The 13,785-nt window shown below is 42.7% G+C and overlaps 1 protein-coding gene across 1 annotated transcript in view; it reads right to left on the reverse strand.

The window, feature by feature from the left end:
• Positions 1-343: 343 nt before the first annotated feature.
• Positions 344-13,785, reverse strand: part of LOC148845961 (protein NLP9-like) — a 39,798-nt gene continuing 26,356 nt past the window's right edge. Inside the window, exons 4-5 of the mRNA XM_088956293.1 lie at positions 3,319-3,442; positions 344-1,774 (exon numbers count right to left, since the gene is read on the reverse strand). Coding sequence (XP_088812419.1) covers positions 729-1,774; positions 3,319-3,442 — 1,170 coding nt within the window. The 3' untranslated portion in view covers positions 344-728. The remainder of the gene's footprint in view (positions 1,775-3,318; positions 3,443-13,785) is intronic.

The following is a 13,785-nucleotide window of genomic DNA, read 5'->3' on the forward strand; positions in this document are numbered from 1 at the left end:
TCCATCAGCATCCGGCTCTGAATTGGGGCTTAAGTTGTGATGTTTGAATTGTACTCTAGTTATTACATCTTTCCCATCTCATATACCATGGAGAGTCTATGTATACAGGCTTGATCCCACACCTCCTAAATGGAGGGGGTGTCATGCAACCATCTCAACTACTGGGTCATCGGCAAATTGGTAATACAAATAACCCGAATAGAAGTTTCCTAAATCTTAACCAATGACTTCAAAACTTTATGATACGGAAGACCGAAATTTCGCCAACTGATTCTACTAATTTGATGTGTATACAATTTGGAAGGTGCTGACTTTTCAGTTTGTATCTATGTACAAAGACAAATTTCAAAAGATGCAAACTGGGGACATGTATAGATGCAGAAAGAAATACATTCATGCAACAACACATAATATTACAGTAAAATATTTGCAAGCTCTGAGTCTAACAACTTTATTATTTGCTCTATGCCTTCAGCAGGTGCACACAGTAGTTCTGTACATAATGGTACATGAACTGCAAAAGCTAATTTGCCTTAGAGTTCTTAGAACACCTTAAATTCTTGAAGCCACTTCGAACTTCTAACATGTATAGGACTATCTATTGCCATGAATAGAGGCTACCACCATCATCACTTCCACCTCCAAGGGATCCTCGTACCTACCAAAAAAATGCCCCAGCAACAGGTTATAGGTCACAAAAATGCAACCTTTACCCCATCTCTGAAGTGTTATGAGCCTCCTGTGAAGAAGCAATTGCTACTATCAGAGCTCCCTGTCCCACAAGGCAGATTGCGGACCATGAGCTTAACACTACGAGACCCAATTGATTCCAGAATCTCAACACATTCCTGCATATCAGAGTCACTCATCAACAACACCCATTCATCCTCATCATCAAGGTACTTGAGTTGGAATGTTCCAATTTGAAGTCTAAACCTCTTGGCGACTTCATCCATCAGTTGGGTGCACCCTCTGTCAGGCTCAAACTTGAATCTTACTGTGTCATCTTTATAAGTAGCTTTAACTGTGATTACTGATCCACTGTCTCTGGGACATGTTTTGACTCTTGAATTTTTCTGTTTATTGAAGCTTGGAGAGCTTGATGAGCTACCATTCATCAATGAACCTGAGCCATTTGATGAATCTGTCGTGCCTGAAGAACTGGGCTGTGCATCACCAACAATTCCAGCATCTATACCATCAGCTGCTGGCATACAGCTTGAGCTTTGTGATGTGATGAGGCAATCAGAACTCAACAAACTCAAATCACCACCCTCGCTTTGGCCCCTTATGTTGCATCTCACTGGTTGCAGTAATCCAGAGTCTAATAATTTATATTCATGGCTACAATCAATCAAAGGTTCTCTTTCTCCTTTGATTGTATTTGATAGAAGCATGTTCCCTACAGGCTCCCCTTGCTGTGCAGAAGCAGAACAATCACCACCTTCCAATTTCACTGCAGTAGAATCACCCTCAATGTGAGACCTGGGTGATACTGATATTACATGTTTTGCTGTTGAGTCTGGGTTTCTGGATGCCAGATTTTTTTGGGGGGAGAACACATTGGTTCTCACCTCCAAATCTTGGACAATTGAAGCTGCTGAGACAAGTCCCCCAGTGACAGGATCAAACTTCAGTCCTCTTTCCATTCCTTGCACTGAATCAATCACAGTCTGTATTTTTCTTAATGAACGATTCACTTTGTTTATCTTCCGAGATGGCCATCTAGAGATTCCATGCTGTCTGCAAATCCTTTTCAGGGTAGTAGGGCAAACTAGCAAAAGGGGAAAAAAGTTGCAAAGAATCAGTGGAAGTATCTGGGGCTCAAGGCCAAAAGCTCTTCTACATGTATCTTATTGATTTTGGTCTCATGGATAGCCCTAAATACATCTCAAATGTTAATACATAATGTAAAATGTATGCCAAATAGTACATTTTGGCATAGATGAAGGCCGACAGCGGAAGTATCTGGGGCTCAAGGCCAAAACCAGACCCTAACATCCCAAAAATATAGTCAGTGTATGATGTTGCCAGCTTAGAAGCTTGCAATGACAGAATGTTCTCTGCCATGTATAGGTCTGACATAGCAGGTTAAAACTTTCCATTTAATAGTTTATCACCATCCAGGTAAGCCACATGGATCTGCCTATGTCCATGTAGTGACGGGATCAGAATTGCTTGCCAAAGCAATTTTTAGACTTCAATTACAACAAAAGTTGGTAGTATGACCTTGCCAAGACATGGTCTCCCAGACACTTAGGGGCCATTTGACAACAGCTGAAGTTGCTGAACTGAAAGGCTTCTTGCTTTGTCTTTTAGCTGATAAAATAATTAAATAATGTAATTTTTAAGGGTATTGTGATCTACCCAATTTCATTTTCAGCAATTGAGGAGCCACAACCTCCTTAAAAACTATTTTTTTGATCAATAACAGAAATTTTATTATAAAAGAGCAACAATTACAACATCCAAGAAGAGAGTTAAACTCTCTTAGCCCTCCCCAAGGACAACAAGAGCACAAAAATGACAAACAAGCCCACATAGATTGAACCCTTCCTACCCTCTGTTTGGATAAGGCATCCACAAAGGATTAGCACTCCTTTTGGCCCACTGAAATCTTACTACCAAGCCTCTGGAAAGCCATTTGAATTTCTTCTTTTCATAAGCAAATTCCCACAGTCCATTCTCTTCTTTTTCTAACCAAAAATAGCTAACTTGGAGTTGCCTTCAATGATTAGATTGTGGATATTTAATTCTTTTGCTCTTTTTAATTCTTAAAAAACTTATTCATTAAGGCTCAGTTTGGGAAGAGTTCAAATACAACTATGTACAGTGCAAAACCCTATATATGGTATTTCTAAACCTTGTATTTGCATCTTCCCAAATTGAGCCTTAAAGACAAAGCAATTAACTTCTCAGTTTTAGCATATTCAGCTGTTATCTAACGGCCTCTTAAGACATTCAGAGGATAAGACACCTTTCTGGCTTTCCAGAGCAAGCATCTTTCCTCGTATCGTTGCCTTCTTTTTCTCTTAAATCTAGGGTTGTGGCATTGACAACCTTATCTTGAACGTCCCTTGCAATTAGTAATTGATATATTCATTATTGCAGAAACACATTTCTTGCTTTAGTGTTCTGAATGAAATACTTAAAATCATTATGTGATGTGTCATCCTACCAAGTGAAATTTACGTTCATTATTTACTTGCCCTTGCCATATGGGGATTCATGGTTTAATATGCAAAGACTGCAAATCATGATTTAATGCTTTCAATGGATGAGAATGTTCAATGTTATGTAATAAAAGTGAAGTCTTACCACCGATGCTTTTAGCAGCATCCTTAAGACTGCCAGAAAAGTATTGCTGAAGAACACTTAAGCTAATATTTCTTTCTGCTGTGTTTCGCTTTTTCTCCAGCTTTTTCCTTGAGAAATTTGATGCCTATGATATAAAGTTAAATACTCTTAGAGCATGACAGAAAAGATATTTCAAATCAATGAACAGAGGAAACCAGTACATCAACAAGTTGAGAAAAATATTGTCAATGGTTGCAGGTGAGTTCTTTCTAAACTACCAAGATGCTCCTCGAGAAATAGATATTTGTCATTCTAGAAATGCTACTTATGCAGAACTGATTTCAACCTATAAGAATTAGCATGAGTTACAGTTATCCTAAAACTTCACCTCTTTTCTACATTGAAAAAACTGGTATATGTCAATTGATCTTCACATTGAAAGGCATAAAATAGTCACCTTAATGTCCAGTGGCAAGAAAACAAGATCTGAGACTTTCATCAAAAGTTATCATAAAAGAAAGCTGCACTTTGCAAGGTTTATCCTTCAAGTTTCTTTCAAAGTAAACTTTAATTAATTTAATAAAAAATAACCTTCTCCATCCATAAATTACTTTAGGTTTGAAGGTCAGGTTACCTGAATTTAAGAACTTCAACTATATTGGGCTCAGGTTAGTGTTTGGGCACATTCAAAATTTAACAAATGAATAACCCAACCCAATTAAATTGTCCTTTAATTACTAAGAGACAAAGAGTTAATGACAATCTCTGCAAGAACTGACCTTAATTTAATATAAATTTCCAGTTTTCAACTGGTTAATCTGAACACAGATATTTCCTTTTATCTTTCATATTGTGCCTTTTACTTCTTCCTTAGCCTTCAGCAAGAACTCCCCTAAATTTCATTTTTCTAGTCATTCCATTCTCTGCAAGAAAGTGTCATCCAATCTGTGCAACTTTTTCTCCCCAAATTTCAGTTGCCACACCATAAAGAGGTTTTTCCAAACGTCTTCAGAAATAGGAAAAGTACTAACAATACACAAAATGCAGATACCTAAATAGATCTATATCTATACTACATTTAAAGGTGTGAATGAGGGTGATAGGCCCTCGACTACCCATTTGGGCCCATCACAGGAGACCCAGGCCCACGACATGCAGAAGCCAGGCCAAGCACGAGAGAAGCACTCGATCCCCCATGTGCAACCGCCACTGAGGTTTGTTTACGTGGTGAGGAGGCCACGTCCCTCCAGTTAGTTAGCCATCTCAGTCAAGCCATGTGCAGGAGAGGCAGAAGAGAGAGTATAAGTATTGTATTACCTCACCGATTCTGGGCATGAAAAATGAAACCCTACTGATCTCCTCCATCTCTCCTCTCTACTTCCTCTCCTCTCCTCTACTCTGTTTTCAGGAGGGTGAGCTCCCTCGAACCAGCTCAGGTTTTCAGAATATCTAAGTGAGCTTATCAATTGGTATCAGAGCCTAGCACTGATGACTAATACAAGATCCACCGCAGTAGATGATCATGTTTATCGGATTGAAGTAGTTCACCGAACCACATCAGAACTGAAGGACATCAAGGAGACCTTATCGGCACTGGTGGGGCAGTTTGAGCGATTATCCACACCCATGGCGAGGGAACCACAAGCGGAAGGATCCAGTAGCAGCGCGGGTAGACGTGGCGGGATCACCCCAGGCAAGATGACAAAGATCATATTCCCAGTTTACTCAGGTGATGATCTGGTACCTTGGATTTATCGGGCTGAACGGTATTTTGAATATCATGAGATCCCGGCGCACCAACGAGTGCCTATTGCCTCTATCCACCTCGATGGAGAGGCCATTATGTGGTACCAATGGTACCGAAAAACACACCCCCAGACTACTTTAATGGACTTCACCGAAGCCTTACGAGTGAAGTTCGGACCATCTGGGTATGAAAATTTTGATGAATCCTTGTCCCGCATCAAACAGACTAGTAGTGTACGAGAGTATCAGACTGAGTTCGAGAGATTAGCCACCCGTGTGCATGGTTGGCCAGAAACAGCTCTGGTTGGCTGTTTCATCGGGGGTTTATGGGAAGACATACGGATTTGGTGAGTGGGCTGATTTATGTTGGGCCGATTTATGTTTAGTTTGTTTTCTTTTAAATTAAGAAGTTGTTGGGCCTTGGGCCCATTAGTCTTTTATTTTTAAAAGAATTGTAAGTACTTAGTTGAGTTGTCGCCCTACTAGGGGCATCTTTGTAATATCCCATATTTAAGTTAATTATAAATAGAATGAGGGGCCGGCGGCTAGGGTTATGTATCACTATCCTAGTCAACCTTCTTCTCCTTTTCTTCCCTTTCCTCTGTCTATTGCTGAAACCCCCAACTTTCTCCTCTTCCTTTCACAAGAAGCTTGGCCAAAATCAGCACATAAGGCTTTCTACTTGGTATCAGAGCAGGTTGAAGGTTCTTGAAGAGATTCACTCCTGCAGCCCTAGATCGGCCGACTGCATGGAGATTTAAGAGGCTGATCGAAGCTCTCAGGTAGCCCAATTTTTGGATTTTCTTGATGGATCTGTATGCCCTGTAGCTGCTCTAGGGTTTCTCATGAGAATCAGGAAAAACTGGAGAAAGGGGAAGAGTCTTGATTTTGTTGGACTCTTCAATTTTGACCTAGGTAGTGACGCCCTAATTTTTTAGGGTTCCTCTGGGTTTTTTGTAAGGGGCGATTCAAGTTCCATATGGTTTTGAGGCTTCTAGAGAGGGCAATTGCTTTTTCTCTCTCTTCTCCCATTCCACCGAAAAGGAATCTTTCATGGGAAGAAAGTCCAGGACACCAAAGGAGTGTCGTTGGTTCCAGAAGGTATTCTGTTTGTTCTTGCTACATTTTTTGGTTGTTTTCTGTACCTATTTTGAGACACATGGAGGGACAGTTGAATATAAGCCCGGGAATGAAATGGGACCAGTGGAAGGAGAGACCCCTTCGGAGCTGGGACCATTACTACAATTAGGTTGGATGGTACAAACTACTTGGAATGGCCCCAATCTGCAAAGATGGCCATTGGGGCTCGTGTTAAATTGGGATATATTACTGGTGAAGAGGACTCCCGGTGGGTGTAGGAAAATTATATGGTAATGACATGGTTGTGTAATTCTATGTTGCCACATATAAGTAAATTTTTTTATGGGCAAACACTACTAAGGAGATATGGGATGGGGTTGCAGAAACCTATTCACAAAGGGAGAATGTTGCTAGGGCTTATCAACTGAGAAATCAAATTATTGCCACGAGGCAGGGAGATAGATCTGTTGCAGCCTATTTTCAGTCCTTAAGACCCTGTGGCAGGAGATCGACCATCTAGAGACCTTTGCTTGGGAAACCACCAAGGATGCAACTACCTATCAAAGACATTTAGAGAAGTATAGGGTGTTCGAATTTCTTGTTGGCCTTAACCCTGAGTATGACATTGCACGACAGCATCTTATTTCTAGGGATAGTGTCACTCTCTCCCAAGCATATGCCTTTGTGTCAGGAGAGGAGTGCAGGAGGGATGTAATGATGAAAAATCTCGGTTTTGATCAGTCTGCTATGGTAAGTGTTGTGAAATCTAAACAGAATGGCAATGAAAACAAAAAGGAAGACAAAAGGGACTTGGTCTGTGACTACTGTAAGAAGCCTAAGCATACAAGAGACACTTGTTGGAAGCTTCACCCACATCTTGTGCCGACCAGATTGAAGAATAAGAAAGAAAATGCGCACATGGCAATTAACGATGATACTCCAGTCCCCCCTACTACAGCTGCTTTGGAGTCCGTTGCAGTTGCTGCAGTAAGAGCCGAGCTTGAGAGGTTTGGGTTACTTCTGAATCAGAGGGATACAGCTAGTTCCAGTTCAGCCGTAAGCGGACAAGGTATAGGTAGCACAAGTGGAGCTCACTCTACCTCCTTTGCCCACACATGCAGTTCACATGTCGCTGCAAATTATGTTTCTGCTTTAGGTAAGGAGTGATCTCCTTGGATTATAAACTCTAGAGCCTCAGAGCATATGACCCATTGCTCCACTATTTTCTCCTCTTATCAGCTCTGTTCTGGCAGAGATAGGGTCTCAACTGCTAATGGATCCCATGTTCATATTGTTGGGAAGGGATCTGTCAAGATTAATGATTCTATTTGCTTACCCTTTGTCCTCCATGTTCCTAGATTGAGCACTAATTTGTTATCTGTTAGTAGTTTGACTAAGAATCTGAACTGCTCGGTGATTTTTTCACCTGGACGTATTTTGCAAGATCTGAATTCAAACAGGACGATTGGGAATGGTCGTGAAGTGAATGGAATCTACCTCCTAGATGCTCTCCCTCTTCACCAAAGCCATCATGTTTGCAGAGATAGTGAGTCAAAATCTGTGGGTCATATTATGCTTTGGCACAACCGTCTGGGTCATTTATCCTTTTCTTCTTTGAGTTGTTTGTTTCCAAAACCATTTGAGTCTGTGAGTCTGTCAAGTTTGAAGTGTGAGGGTTGTGAACTTGGAAAGCATTGTAGACACTCTTTTAAACCTAGTAATAAAAGATGTTCTTCTCCCTTTGATGTTATTCATTCGGATGTGTGGGGCCCTTATCATGTTCCCTCTATGGGCGGCTATCGCTATTTTCTCCTGTTTGTGGATGATTTCGCTCGATATTCCTGGACTTACCTAATGAAATCACGCGATGAAGTACCATCCTTGGTGAGGCAATTCCACCAAATGGTAATAACACTGTTTGGGATAAGAATAAAGATGTTCAGATCTGACAATGCTAGGGAATATTTTGAGAGACATTTTGCCTCATATCTGTTGATCTATTGGAGTATGGTGTTGTCCATCAGAGCAGTTGCTCCTATAGTCCACAGCAGAATGGTGTTGCAGAGAGGAAGAACAGACACATCGTTGACACGGCAAGAAGCATGATGATCACAGCCACAGTTCCGGTTCGTTTTTGGGGTGATGTAGTTCTCACGGCAGTATATCTGATAACAGAGTGCCCTCTCGTGTACTCGGATTCAGGACCCCATTCAGCCTTCTTTTTCCTCAGGGGGAGATGTTTCATATTCCTCTAAGGGTGTTTGGATGTGTTTGCTTTGCACATATTCTTGGCCCTTACCGTTCGAAGCTTGATCCCAAGGGTACTACTGCTATGATTCAGTCTCTGGGAATCAGTATGTTACTATGGATGTTACCTTTTCTGAATCTACGTACTTCTCTTCTCAAAGGATCCTTCACAGGGAGAGTATTTTGGGGAAGTAAGTCAGCAGTCTATCCCTCTCCCAGTTCCAGTTCCTATGTCTACTCCTATGCTTGACCACCACCCGATGTCGCCCACCTTGCCACCTCCTTTGCGTTCCATTTCACAACATTACTCACGGTAGAGACTCTATAAGGCGGTTGATTCCACTACAACAGAACTCACACCACTTCCTATCGATCCCTTGGAGACTCCAGATTCGGCTGATACGGATTCAGGTATTCCTCTTAATCCCACTATTTCAGTTCCCATTGATCCTATTGACACTATTATAGATAACCTTGATCTCCCTATTGCTCTTAGAAAAGGGAAGAGAAAGTGCACTGCTCATTGTATCTCACAGTACTTATCCTACAATGGACTTTCTCCTTCCTACCGTGCTTTTCTCTCTTCTCTGGATTCAGTGTCTATACCCAAGGGTGTTAGTGAGGCTCTCTCCAAACCTGAGTGGAAGACAGCTATGCAGGAAGAGATGGAGGCTTTGATTAAGAATCAGACATGGGAGATTGTGGACCTACTAGAAAGCAAGGAGACAATTGGATGCAGATGGGTTTATACAGTAAAATATAAGGCAAATAGAAGTATAGAGAGGTACAAGGCAAGACTTGTTGCAAAAGGGTACACACAGACCTATGGCATTGATTATCTAGAGACATTTGTGTCAGTTGCAAAGATGACCTCTACTCGGATACTCCTTTCTCTTCCTGCCTCATACTCTTGGCCCTTGTTTCAACTGGATGTAAAGAATGCTTTCCTAAATGGGGATCTGCAAGAAGAAGTGTATATGGATCTTCCAATTGGTTTTTATAATAATGCTAAAAAGGGAAAGGTATGCAAGCTGAAGAAGTCACTATATGGCTTGAAACAATCTCCTAGAGCATGGTTTGATAGATTCAGAAAGGCCCTAATTGTTTTTGGCTACACTCAAACTCAATCTGATCACACCTTGTTTGTGTAGCGTAGGGGATCTTTGGTGTCAATCCTAATTGTTTATGTGGATGACATTGTTGTCACTGGGAATGATCCGAGTGAGATTGATAGTCTGAAGAGGAACCTGCATAAGGAATTTGAGATTAAGGATCTTGGAGAACTAAGATACTTCTTAGGCATTGAAGTTGTAGGATCGAAACATGGAATTTTTATCTCTCAAAGGAAGTATGTCTTGGACCTTCTCCAAGAGACAGGGAAGCTTGGAACAAAGCCAGCTAGCACCCCCATTGATTAGAACCATAGAATCAGTGCATCAGAAGGTGAACCAATGAAGGACCTTGGGAGATACCAAAGACTTGTGGGTCAGCTACTATACTTGTGTATGACAAGACCGGACATCTCCTATGCAGTAAGTGTAGTGAGTCAATACATGTATGCTCCACGAGATCAACACTGGAAGGCAGTTGACAGGATCCTTGCATATTTGAAGGGACATCCAGGCAGAGGCATATTGTTTATTGATCATGGAAACTGACGCTAGAGACCTATACAAATGCGGATTGGGCAGGATGCTTTGATGACAGAAGATCAACTTCAGGAGTGTGCACCCTAGTTGGGGGTAACCTAGCCTCATGGAAGAGTAAAAAACAAATAGTTGTGGCAAGATCAAGTGTAGAAGCAGAATATAGGGCCATGGCACATGGAGTTTTAGAACTTCTCTGGATCTGTTCTCTGTTAGAAGAAATCGGTGTACAGGCAGAAGAACCTATGATGCTATACTGCGATAACCAGGCAGCAATCAACATTGCCCATATTCCAGTCCAGCATGACCGAACTAAGCACATTGAAGTAGATAGACATTTTATCAGAGAAAGGGTAACTTCTAGAGAAGTTTGTCTTCCATACATTTCTTCTGATCTGCAGCTTGCTAATGTTCTCACAAAAGGTGTTGTGAAGAATAAGCTGGAACATGATCTATGCAAGTTGGGAATGTGTGACATCTATTCCCAACTTGAGGGGGAGTGTTGAGTGGGCTGATTTATGTTGGGCCGATTTATGTTTGGTTTGTTTTCTTTTAAATTAAGAAGTTGTTGGACCTTGGGCCCATTAGTCTTTTATTTTTAAAAGAATTGTAAGTACTTAGTTGAGTTGCCGCCCTACTAGGGGCATCTTTGTAATATCCCATATTTAAGTTAATTATAGATAGAATGAGGGGCTGGCGGCTAGGGTTATATATCACTGTCCTAGTCGACCTTCTCCTTTTCTTCCCTTTCCTCCGTCTATTGCTGAAACCCCCAACTTTCTCCTCTTCCTTTCACAAGAAGCTTGGCCGAAATCAGCACATAAGGCTTTCTACTGGATTGAAGTAAAAGCATTGCAGCCTTCAACTCTTATCTCTGCTATCGGGCTAGCTAAACTCCAAGAAGACAGGCTAAACAGATTAAGAAAAACCACTAGACCGATTGGTCCAATGGTTGGACCCCTGTTACGAACCCCAACCAGTCGAGCAGATTCAGCTCCGGGACCCTTATTTCCCACCCCGGGCACTAAACCAGAAGCCCCAGCACCCAAGAACCCTGAGACCATGGTAGTACCTTACAAGAAGCTCTCATGGACCGAGATGCAGGCCCATCGAGAAAAAGGGTTGTGTTACCCAAGGGCACCAGTGCAAGACCCCACACCTCTACCTATTGCAGGTTGAAGAGGAGGGTGCCAATTGTGAACAGGAACCAGAAGTTGGAACCAATGAAGCAGTCCCAACTATGGAAATTGAATATTATGTGATTTCTTTGCAAAATCTATCGGGCTGTCAGAGCCCACATACCATGAGGGTGGAAGGGTGGGTTCAGGCCCAAACAGTGGCTATCCTAATCGACAGTGGAAGTTCTCTAAATTTTGTCACCCCTGGGTTGATCCAGAGACTCGGGTTGGATGTGGAACCCATAGCTCCCTTTGCTGTAAACGTGGCTAGTGGGCAAGGAATCAGATGTGAGGGAAAATGTAAATCAGTTAGGCTTAAAATTCAGGGGTAACTCTTCACTATAGACCTGCACCCCCTTGAATTTTCAGGGGCTGATATAGTTCTGGGCGTCGAATGGCTTCAACAATTGGGCCCCGTAATGTGCAATTGGGCTGACCTTACAATGCAGTTTCAACATGAGGGACTCACCTGCATACTAAGGGGAACCAGACCTGTCTCGGCCAGAGCCAAATTGTACTCCAACCGGGAGTTCCTCCCACAAATGTCCATCCATACCGGTACCCACATTATCAGCGGGTAGAAGTGGATAAGATGATCCAAGAACTCCTGGATAAGGGTTCATTCTGCCCAGTAACAGCCCGTTCTCTTCACCTGTCCTACTAGTAAAGAAAAAGGACGGGACATGGAGATTTTGTGTTGACTACCGAGCCCACAACAACATCACTGTGAAGGACCGATATCCCATTCCATTGATAGAAGAGTTGTTTGACAAATTGGGCCAGGTCCTCTTCTTCTCCATACTGGATCTCAGGTCCGGACACCACCAGATCTGAGTCCACCCAGAAGATATAAATAAGACGGCTTTTCGGACCTCAGATGTGCACTACGAATTTGTGGTTATGCCATTTGGTTTAACCAACGCAACATCTACCTGTCAGCGGCTCATGAATGACATTTTCAGACTGTATCTGCGACACTATATATTGGTTTTCTTCAACGATATACTTATCTACAGCCCCACCTGGGCCTCACACCTAACACACTTGCGTCGCACTTTGGACCAACTTAGGCAGCACTCCTTGTTTGCCAAGCCCACTAAATGTTCCTTTGGACAGACCCATATTCATTACCTTGGGCACATAATAACAGGTGGGAAAGTTTGTACAGACCCAGACAAGGTTTCAAGCATGGTCAATTGGCCAAGACCACAGAACCAAAAGTCACTTTAGAGTGTTCTTCGGACTGACTGGTTATTACAGACGTTTCATCGCCGGTTATGGTATGTTGGCCGCACCTCTCACTAAGTTGTTGAAGAAACAATCCTTTATATGGGACGAGGCAGCAGAAGGGGCCTTCCAATATCTTAAGAAGGCAGTCACATCGCCTCCCACCTTGGCTCTTCCAGATTTCAGTAAAGAATTTGTGGTGGAAACTGATGCTTCAGGGAAGGGGATTGGTGCAGTCTTAATGCAGAATGGGCAACCATTGGCTTTCTTCAGCCGACCTCTATCAGCCCAGGCCCAAGCCAAGTCCACATATGAGAAAGAGTTGATGGCGATTACCTTAGCAGTACATAAATGGAGGCCGTACCTTCTGGGAAGGAGATTTATGGTACGAACTGATCACCAAAGCATTAAACATTTATTGGAGCAGAGGATTCTCAGCCCAGAACAGAAAAAATGGGCCTACAAACTTCTGGGTTACGATTTTCATATTGAATATAAACCTGGGCCTTCAAATGCAGTGGCAGATGCACTATCCAGGGTAGAAGATTTCCAGCTGATGGGCCTATCTAAACCCAATTACCCCTTGTATGACCTCATCCAGCAGGAGGCACAATCAGATCCAGAACTCAGCCAGACCCGATCCCAATGGAGCAAGGATCCCACTTTAGTGCCAGGATATTCCGTAACTGGTACTACACTCTTCTATAAAGGTCGTGTGGTAGTAGCCAGCACATCAGAGTATCAGAAGGAGTTGCTCAAGCTATTTCATGACTCGGCTATAGGTGGGCATTCCGGATTTCTCAGAACCTACAAGAGGATGGCGAGCCACTACTACTGGAGGGGAATGAGACGTATGGTTCAGAGTTATGTGGCCTGTTGTGAAATATGCCAGCAGCACAAGTATAGCACCCAGTCTCCTGCAGGTCTACTTCAGCCCTTACCCATTCCAGAACGAGTATGGGAAGACATTACCATGGATTTTATTACCAGGTTGCCTAAATCAGCAGGGAAGTCGGTGATCCTGGTAATTGTGGACCGCCTAAGCAAATATGCTCATTTCTTGGCGCTACCACAGCCGTACACAGCTTCCACAGTGGCTCGAGCTTATGTCCAGGAGGTAGCCAAATTGCACAGCACTCCGAACTCTATCTTGACAGACAGAGACCCCCTCTTTGTGAGCAAATTCTGGGATTCTTATTTTTCTGCTCAAGGAGTACATGTGCTTCACACCACCAGCTACCATCCCCAGACAGATGGGCAGTCCGAGGTGGTTAATCGTTGCCTTGAAACTTACTTGCGTTGTTTCATCGGAGAGAAGCCCAAACAGTGGGCTTACTGCTGCCATGGGTCGAATGTTGGTATAA

Source organism: Nelumbo lutea, chromosome 7 (genome assembly GCF_056320005.1).
Source record: "Nelumbo lutea isolate HS-2025 chromosome 7, American lotus-T2T, whole genome shotgun sequence".
Classification (NCBI taxonomy): domain Eukaryota; kingdom Viridiplantae; phylum Streptophyta; class Magnoliopsida; order Proteales; family Nelumbonaceae; genus Nelumbo; species Nelumbo lutea.